Source organism: Camellia sinensis, chromosome 14 (genome assembly GCF_055761805.1).
Source record: "Camellia sinensis isolate YWXY chromosome 14, ASM5576180v1, whole genome shotgun sequence".
Lineage (NCBI taxonomy): Eukaryota > Viridiplantae > Streptophyta > Magnoliopsida > Ericales > Theaceae > Camellia > Camellia sinensis.
In genome coordinates, this window is record NC_138974.1 from 51,349,483 (window position 1) to 51,359,127 (window position 9,645).

Sequence of the window (9,645 nt, forward strand, 5' to 3'; positions counted from 1 at the left end):
GCCGACGAGCGACGAGCTGGGACGCCGACGGCCGACAAGTTGGGACGCCGACGAGCTGCGACGACGTCTCTCTCGCCTCTGTGTTCTCTCTCTCGCCTCTGTTCAACTCAACGAAGAAGAAGAAAGAAAAGGAAGAAAAGGAAGAAAAGAAAAAGAAGAAAAAAAAAAATCAAAACTCAAAACGACGTCGTTTTGGGTTTTGAGCCAATTCGAGCCCCTAATTTCGGGCCCTCAAATATTATTCCAAATTTTATTGTAAAATTTTATGAGTTAATTATTATTAATATCTACCCAAATAACTTAATATCATGATTTATTATTATTAAAACATAATTTAAAATTAAGATGATTTATTTATCCCAAAATTTTCGGGATACCGCTAGTTAATAAAAGGAGAAAAGCTTTTATAGCGGTTAGTAACAGGGGACAAGATGGTAATAATTTGAATTGTCAAAACACAGCTTTGAACTCTCTTGACAGCTCTGCTCCGTCCCCAGTGTTAGGCCTCTCTCTTCGTACTGCTCAAACTTTAAAGACAGAGAAGAGACGAAGAAGAGAGGCTAGAGTAATCTGCGTTTGATCCACAATTCATTGATTTGTGTGCGTATAAGGAGGATCGATATGGCTGGTTACGTTGGAATTTTGGTATCAGATCCATGGCTCCAAAACCAGTTCACTCAGGTCGAGCTTCGAAGCTTGAAATCTCACGTAAGTCTCCGAAACCTCTCATTCTCATGCTAATTTTTGCTACAAATCTCTGATCTCTTCACTACAATGGCGAATTATGATTGTGATTATCGCAGTTCATGACGATGAGGAGAGAGAACGGTCGTCTCACGCTCGCCGACTTGGCCACCAAGATGTCGAGGCTCAAACACGTCGGTGAGAATCTTACGGAGCAAGAGCGAGCTTCGTTTCTTCGAGATTCGTATCAGAACTTGGACGACGATGTCGATTTCGAACTCTTTCTTCGAGTGAGTTTGGAAAATCTAGAAATGCCAGATTGTGACGCAAATTGAACATTACGAATTTAAAGTGTTTTTCGATTTGTATAATTGGTGTAAAGAACTAATTTTGATTGGTAATGGCAGGTTTATTTGAAACTTCAAGCACATGTAAGTGCAAGAATGGGGAGTGGAGCAAAGAACTCATCTGCATTCCTTAAGTCTCCTACTTCTACATTGCTTCACACGATTAGTGAATCCGAAAAGGCATCATACGTTGCGCATATCAATAACTACCTTGCAGAAGATGAGTTTTTGAAGAAATACCTTCCTATAGATCCTTTAACTAATGATCTTTTTGAGATTGCAAAAGATGGTGTTCTTCTCTGGTAATCATCATCATCAACTACACAGTGCTTTACCTATGTGTATTGAGTTTTGTTGTTTAGTGTACTTGAATCCAGTAACTAGAAACACTTTTTTGATGCAGTAAGCTTATTAACGTGGCAGTTCCTGGTACGATTGATGATCGGGCAATCAATACTAAGAGAGTGCTCAATCCATGGGAAAGGAATGAAAATCACACTCTTTGCCTTAACTCGGCCAAGGCAATTGGATGTACTGTAGTCAATATAGGGACTCAGGACTTCATTGAAGGAAGGGTATGTGCACATGATACCTCTAGATGAATGCTTTCTTCTAGATAGAAACTTCTGAAATGCTGCATAGATTGAGATCATCTTTTATGGAATTTTGATTGTAAATCCACATGATACTTAAAAACTTCTTCCTAATCAAGCAGATTGTGATTTGCTGCATCAGAAAAAGAGCCAACTTCAAATCCTCACTAATAAATTTTGTTCTTGTTTGCTGATTGTGTTGAGTTTGATTATCTGTGTTGTGATCTTTATGGGTAAGTCTATTGTCATGCCTATTCAATACTTTAAATAGTTCTAGTACTGAAATTATGTGTTCTTTTTATTTGCAGCGGCATCTTGTGCTTGGGTTGATATCTCAAATCATTAAGGTAAGATTCCTTCAGTTACCTAATTGTCCAAACCTTTTGCAGATATTGGAGTTTTTATAAACAAAATTTCTACTAGGGATATCCCATGAAGCTCTGTAGGACTTGAAATCCATCTGCCAGAGTAGAGTGCTCAATTGTTAGCATTTTACTCTATAAATGGATAAGCTCTGACCTTCCTAACATGCTATTTCAGATACAACTATTGGCAGACCTCAATTTAAGGAAGACGCCTCAGTTGGTGGAGTTGGTTGATGATAGTAAGGTGAAGACATCCATTAGAAGCTTTGGTTATTTGCGATGATCAGAGTCACGGTCTCTCAACAACAATTTATCTAATGTACTTGTTTTATATCTGAATCTATCAGGATGTAGAGGAGCTGATGAGTTTACCACCAGATAAGATTTTGCTTAGGTGGATGAATTTTCAACTGAAAAAAGCAGCATACAAGAAAACAGTCACAAACTTCTCTTCTGATATAAAAGTGAGTGATAATGAGTTGGGGTTAACTTTTTTTATGACTGCTATTTTTACTCATTTGATGTTCTTTCAATAATTTTGAACAATTATGTGTTCTCAATTTACTGTGATCTGAAATTTATGCGTATTTAAAGATGTGTTGGTTTCGGCCTCTTTTTCTTCTGGATACTGTAAGAAGCTATTCTAACTCTCAACAGTTCTTGAATATGATTAGATTGAGGATGAGGATATTTGAGCTATCGTTGAAAGGATTGATCAGGCTGAAACTTCTAACAATGTAAAAGAATTCTAAGATATGATTTTTTTTAGAATTTTATTTTGATAGACCAGAGTAGGCTACGGTTGAAACTTGAATGGATTATTAATTATTAAGAAATGAATAGTATAAAGTAAGCAAACAAATTTGATGTGCCTAATTGATAAGTTCTATTTTATGCTAAAAGCATGGTTTCTAGGAAGGCAACCATCTATTGTACTAGATACAAGAATCACGATTAACGGACCATCAGTTAACAACAGTGTTCCCCAGTTGTTTTTTTTTTTTCTCTTCTTTTTTTATAATTTTTTCCAAGCCCTAAGAGGAGTTGAATAGGTGAGTCTGGGGTATTTTGTGTAATTATTTCTGGTTTTGATTTGTTTGTTTGTTTTTTCTTTTCTTTTTCCACCTTATCGACTTATCATTGATCACAAGAAAGTTTGTTTTAGCTCATCACCGAAGTTCTTTTCTTATCTGATGCCCTGGAACCAGGCAGTTTCCCTTAATTAAATCCTATCAGGATCTATGATATTAGTTTTATGCTGCTTGTCTTTACCATCAACCTAATGTAGTAACTCACTGTGTGATGATAAGCAGTTGCTAAGTTACATACTCCATCTGCTTGAACATGGAATTATGTAGTCATCAGTTTTCAGGAAGTGCTTGTAGCTGTATACAATTTGTTTTCTTCTCTTCCATTTGTTTTTATAGGACTCCCAAAAACAAGAAGGAAATTTGTTTCTAGTTTGTCTGAAATATTTATTTACAGTTTTCTGGTTTTTAGTTATACATTAGAAAAGCAGTTTAACTACTGTTCAGGGCAATATTTGGCTATTTACTTTATTTTATTTGTAATATCTGTACTCCTTAGATGCACCTTGATATGAAGAACTTTGATGTTACATTCTCTTTTTAGTTCAGTTCCCTTGCTTATCAAAGAGAACTTTAAGAAGTTTTTCTTTTTAGTATGTGCCTCAATATTGAAAAATTATGATTTGATTTGACTTTGTAGTATTTTAAGCAAACAACATGCATTCCCTGCAGGATGCAGAGGCTTATGCTCACCTTTTAAATGTTCTTGCCCCTGAGCACAGTAATACATCTACATTGGCTGCTAAAGATCCTTTAGAAAGAGCAAAGTTAGTTCTTGAACATGCCGATAAAATGGGTTGCAGGAGATACTTAACTGCAAGAGATATCGTGGAAGGTTCTCCGAATCTGAACCTTGCTTTTGTGGCACATATTTTCCAGCATAGGTAAGATTGTACCTGTTTCATGTTCATTGAAATCCATCTAAAATGTTTACATTTGAATTCTCTGGTAGTTACAAAATATCTTTTAACAATATGGTCATGTATAGGAAGTACCAACCAGTGGTGTGGATCCTAAATTATTTGTTTACTCAGATAAAGCTATTATGCATTTATGCCTTCTGTGTGACCAAGTCGCAATGTTTCAACATGTATGCTTACAAAATTAAGGATCCACACTACGGGTAATATGCACTTCTGATGGTGTGAAAATCTGTAAATTCAAATACAATTTTGATGACTTATGTGAAAAGGTGGTGTTGTGGTCCACTTTCTTTTAGTCTTTTTATCCCCTAAACCAACCACAACAATCATGTTAACTCATTTTGACTTTTATGAAAAAATCCACCTTCATCTACCACAGAAAATGTTGGTTGAATGTGTTGTGACTTTTTATTTATGTAATTGTTTTAACTCCATTCTGCATGCATTTACATATTAATGTAGTTTCGTGAACTCATGGTATAAATGTGTGCTTTCTCCAGCACTTATCATCTTGAAACATGACATGCTTAACTGTCCACAAATCATAGCCTGCTGTACAAAAGTTTTCCTTCAATCTTGGTTATGATGTTGATGAAACTAAAACTATTAAAAGAATATCTTTTAAGGGGATTGCTAGTTCTCTAACTTATCTAAATCATGCACTCTGGATTTGTTTGTTCATGCACAAGTAGAAGCCACCTAGCTTACTCTTGCAATCACTATGGAAATTTTGATTCATGGTTGTCGTAAATTGGGGTATAATTGAGTTCTAGATGTTATAAGGCATAGTAGATTATTTCGTTTTCCATGTATGACATATCTTGTATGTTTCTTCACATTTATCACCTATTAAGTAGCTGTTGATATATATGCTAACCGTCAGTTTTGACCTGTAGGAATGGGCTCTCAACCCAAACAAAGCAGATATCTTTTCTTGAAACCTCACTGGATGACACACTGATCTCTAGAGAAGAGAAGGCATTTCGGTTCTGGATAAACAGTCTTGGAAATTCGACATATATTGATAATGTCTTTGAAGATCTTAGAAATGGGTGAGTATCCTCAAGATTGGAAGCTAGAGCGCAACTTTTCTCCCATACTTGTATATATATATATAATAAATATGTTAAAACTTCAATCATACTTATCAAAGAAAGTAAGAGGAAGGAGAACTTGAACAGTGATTTGTCATCACAATTCTGGGTCAAGATTTAAGTTTCAGTGTCGGAGGGAAAACTGAGTCAAAAAAGTTGAAATCTGTTTAAAATGGCAAAAAGTTGAATTTTTTTTAACTGTTACTAGGTAATTTGAATTCTAAATATTACTCTTGCTAACGGCTTTGCTTGATGCCATCATCATAAGATAAGTAAATTTGTTCATCTTCAGGTGGGTGCTCTTAGAGACCCTTGACAAGGCTTCACCAGGGATTGTTAATTGGAAAGTTGCAACTAAGCCTCCAATTAAAATGCCATTCAGAAAAGTAGAAAACTGCAACCAAGTTGTCAAGATTGGGAAACAATTGAAGTTTTCCCTTGTAAATATTGCTGGGAATGATATTGTTCAGGGAAACAAGAAATTGATATTGGGTATGTTCTCCATCATTTTTATCACTAGTATACTAGCTGTGTCGTGAAAACTGTTGACAAATTTAATGCATGTTTGGCACACATAAATTTCTATCAGAGCACATTGATTTATTCAATAACTTGAGAAGTTTGTATTTTTAATCTGAATCAAAGAATACTGGACTTAAATTTCAGCTTATTTGTGGCAACTGATGCGATACAACATGCTTCAACTTTTAAAGATTTTGAGATTCCATTCCCATGGGAAGGAACTTACTGATGCTGATATTTTAGAGTGGGCTAACTCTAAAGTGAGGAATTCAGGAAGCCAGAGTCGCATGGCTAGTTTTAAGGTATCATATTGAAATCTTTTCTTCTTTTATGTATGTAATAACAATATGTTGTTAAACCCTAACTTTAGCTTCTGTGGTCTAAAATGAAGGCCTACTAGGTCAGTAAATATCATACAGTTTATCTTAATCTTTGTGTATAGCTGAAGTTTAAACCTGTTACCTATATTGATATGTATGTATAATGCTTTCTTTAATGTGGTTAAATGAACTATATGCTATTACTAAGTATATCTGATATTGATTGTCTCATTTTCTCTTATCTTTGTTAATATAAAGTAATGTGGTTGGTGTCTTTAAGCTTTACAGAAGGGTTGGTGTGATGGTCTGTAAAAGTCTAAGAATTTGAACAGCAACATGATCTGGCGACTACATTAATCTTATATCAGACTTTTCCTTCAAATAGCAGGGCAACGTATTTTGGGAGACTGTTTCTTAAGTTATATTAGCAATTGAACATGATAGAGTATGGTGACAGATTCTTCCAAGATTTGTGACCATGACAGTCCAGTTAACAGATTAATTACTATTTCAATTTTACAGGATAAGAGTTTATCAAATGGCATTTTGTTCCTTGAGCTACTTAGTGCTGTGGAGCCTCGAGCTGTTAACTGGAGTCTTGTTACAAAAGGAGAAAATGGTATTTCTTCCTCAAATTTTATGTGATCAAATTTTTTTTTTAATTATTAATTTTGAAGTTTGTTTTATTTCCGTTACTGGCTATGTCTTCTATTGCTTAGAGATTCCATGTATGTTGTCATTAGTTGTATTTCTTTATATTGTTATAGACTTGTTATGGACTGTAATGTTAAGTGTTATATTGGATGATGCTCCATGGACCACACGCATAAAGAAAGGATACTCAATATTCATAATTAAATTGAAATAAAATATTTGTTTTTGTTGGAATGAATATATTTCAATAGTATCCACTTTAGAAAAATTTATCATATATGACCGTAATCAGTTTTTGATAAACATACTCAAAATTTATCATTTACCACTAACAAACGAAAACAAGAAATCTCTCTCTCAAAACATTGTGTACTAATATTTGCTTTTACTTTCTACTGGGCATTGTGTACAAAAAAATTGTAAACTGAATTGCCTTTGCTTTCCTTGTACACATTGTTTCTTGAGTTCATATAGTGAGTGTAAAGTTGGAGATTAAATGCAAGAAATTTCCAACTTAAGTTTGAGATGTGTAGTTCAATCTGCTCCAAATATTTTTAAATTTATCAATTCTTTGTCTGAAAATGTGAAGGTCTAAGGATGAACGTGAAATGCACTTTATGTCTTGTAGTCACCTGATTCATATTTTGACACAATAAATTAGAAGTAACTGTACATCATCTCTTTTGCACATTTTCTATGTATTTATTATTGTTGGTACTACTTTTTGGGTTTTCATATCACTACTATTTATGTTTGAAATTGATTATTTATTTTTCTTAAATTTTGGCAACATAGAGGAGGAGAGAAGGATGAATGCAACCTACATCATCAGTATTGCCAGGAAGCTTGGCTGTTCAATATTTTTGCTTCCTGAAGACATAACTGAGGTACTTTCAAAATCCTGAAATCTTTATCTCAATGGTTTTCGTTGTTGTCTTTCAATTTTCATAGCAGATGAATTACATATTTCACATTTCAAATATTGAGAAAAGAAAAGAAAAGAAAAGAAAAACATAGAAAGCCCGCTGGCTTGATGGAAATCTACCACGTTTATCTTTAGCTTTTGAGATTTTTTTGAGGTCAAGTTGCTGATGACTATTATGCTTAACCCTAAACCATGGCAGAATTCTTTGTTTATTATGTTTTCTGATTTTTTACCCCACCATCCCATGCCCCATCTATACATTGATGTCTTCATAGTTCGCTATAACATGAAATCTTTATGGTTTTTTTCATTTGATTCTCCTTGCAGCTATTATCATTGTATTTGATTACATAATGGTATGTCTTATCAGGTAAATCAAAAGATGATTCTTACATTGACAGCAAGTATCATGTATTGGTTCTTGAAACAACCTGTGGAAGCGAGGCCATGTGGATCCTCAGATAGTGATAGTGGCAGCCAATCAGAGACAACCTCAAACTCAACAATGGATGACACTGCTTCTGAGTCATCAACAGACGAGAATTTGAATAGATAGCTGGGTAATTTTCTGTTGAGCTTTAGATAAAGTTCTACAAAATCTTCTTGTATTGATTTTTTTACTGTTATTTTTTAAATGAAGAACAGTATATGACATTGACAGGGAGCTTTTTTTGTGCAAATTTTGCTGAATGCATATGTGAATAGTTTTAAAATTGTATCCGTATTGCTGAAATGACAAATTGTTTCTCTTTTGTCAATGTTGCTGTAGTTTAACTTCTTGCATCGCCCTCCCAAGTGACAGCCTTAGCAACTAACTCTAGAGCTTGCAATATCAGTATATTTTGAAGACAAACCTACTTGGTTGTGTTTTTGTTTTTTGTGTTTTCAGAAACAAAAACAATGAAAAATTAAAGAAAACCATCATTTTCATTTTTTGTGCAAAATAAGTTTTCAATAAATAACTTCTTGGTGTTTCCTAAAAATGGATTGTTTCACAAAATTTCCAAAAACAGTTTTCAGTAATAGTTTGCCAAACATGTTTTCTATCATTTTCAAAAAAAAAAAAAAAAAAAAAAAACGAAAACACAACCAAACAGGCGTGAATTCATAATTGTCGATTGAACTAGGTATGAATTTAGTACTCCCTTACTTATTTCTCTTTCTTTAATAGTTAATTATGCTATTCCTCTGAATCAAAACATATTCTGTTTTCAGAAGCATCTTTAACAGATTGCAACTGCTGGGAGATACAATCAGTGGCTACATCAGAATAAAGAATCTATATGCTCTCATGCAACTGACTTTACAGAGACCCAGTGAAGCAAAATTTTGTGAATGAGTGGTCAATTATTTTTTTGGCATTACAACATATCTCATGTTTGATTGGAACACTTGTTTCTATGGATATGTGTATAATACAAATTTGTGACCTTTAAAATTTTGTAATATGGGACAAAAAAACATGATTAACATGTTCACAAGTAGCCTCACAGGGTGCAAATTGCCTGGCTCTCAACATGGCTTGTCTTGCTTTTTTTTTCTTCTTCTGGACCTATCATTAAATTTGGAAGAGTCTCAATCCCCGCCTTCTTCACCTTTGAAAACTAAGATACGAAAGTTAGTTCCCATCTGGTGGAGCTGCTCACATTGGCCGTGTTTGGTTTGGTTTTTAAAAATTTGTTTCAATTTTTTTTTTCTAAAATATTTAAAATTAATTTGGTGAAAGAAATAAAAAAATAAAAAACACTCATCATTTTTACACAATTTTATCTTTTGCGATGCCAAATTTATTTATTTTTTCTTTCTTTCTCAAAAACAAACGAAACAACACAGAATTCAAGTGTAAAAGTAAACATTTTTTTTTAAAGAATCAAAAAAACATTTTGATGTTTCTTAAAAGGTGGGTGTTTTAAAAAAAAAAAAAATCTGAAAATAATTTTTGGAACCAGTTTACCAAACAAATTTTAGAGGCTTTCCAAAAAATGAAAAAAAAAAAACAAAAAACAAAAAACAAAAAACAAAAGTACAACGAAGTAGACATCCTTTCCCAATTTCGTAGGCTTCGTTTGATTGTGGCATAAGAACTAATTTTTTGGTTAAAAAAACTCATTTTAATAAAATAGTTTAAAC

General features: G+C 33.6%; 1 protein-coding gene across 2 annotated transcripts; it reads left to right on the top strand.

The window, feature by feature from the left end:
* The first annotated feature begins 432 nt into the window (after positions 1 to 432).
* Positions 433 to 9,031, top strand: LOC114267712 (Actin binding Calponin homology (CH) domain-containing protein). Of its 2 annotated transcripts, XR_014351225.1 has the most exons (16): positions 433 to 708; positions 804 to 974; positions 1,092 to 1,333; positions 1,435 to 1,606; positions 1,933 to 1,971; positions 2,165 to 2,233; positions 2,337 to 2,453; positions 3,750 to 3,961; positions 4,897 to 5,052; positions 5,387 to 5,586; positions 5,761 to 5,918; positions 6,459 to 6,555; positions 7,386 to 7,477; positions 7,886 to 8,075; positions 8,285 to 8,642; positions 8,731 to 9,031. XR_014351225.1 is itself a non-coding variant. In XM_028208780.2 (15 exons), exons 1-14 carry the CDS (start codon positions 622 to 624, stop codon positions 8,069 to 8,071), a joined length of 1,998 nt encoding a protein of 665 aa, XP_028064581.1. In that variant the 5' UTR covers positions 433 to 621; the 3' UTR covers positions 8,072 to 8,075; positions 8,731 to 9,031. The 2 variants fall into 2 exon arrangements, 1 of the variants encoding a protein (XP_028064581.1); XM_028208780.2 differs by lacking the exon at positions 8,285 to 8,642.
* The last annotated feature ends 614 nt before the right edge of the window (positions 9,032 to 9,645 follow it).

Excerpts from the sequence above, each read along its gene's own strand:
- LOC114267712 (XM_028208780.2), top strand. The coding sequence starts at position 622 with ATGGCTGGTTACGTTGGAATTTTGGTATCAGATCCATGGCTCCAAAAC. Across the intron at positions 1,607-1,932 it reads AGGACTTCATTGAAGGAAGG|CGGCATCTTGTGCTTGGGTT; the intron begins GTATGTGCACAT and ends TTTTATTTGCAG. Across the intron at positions 5,053-5,386 it reads TTTGAAGATCTTAGAAATGG|GTGGGTGCTCTTAGAGACCC; the intron begins GTGAGTATCCTC and ends GTTCATCTTCAG.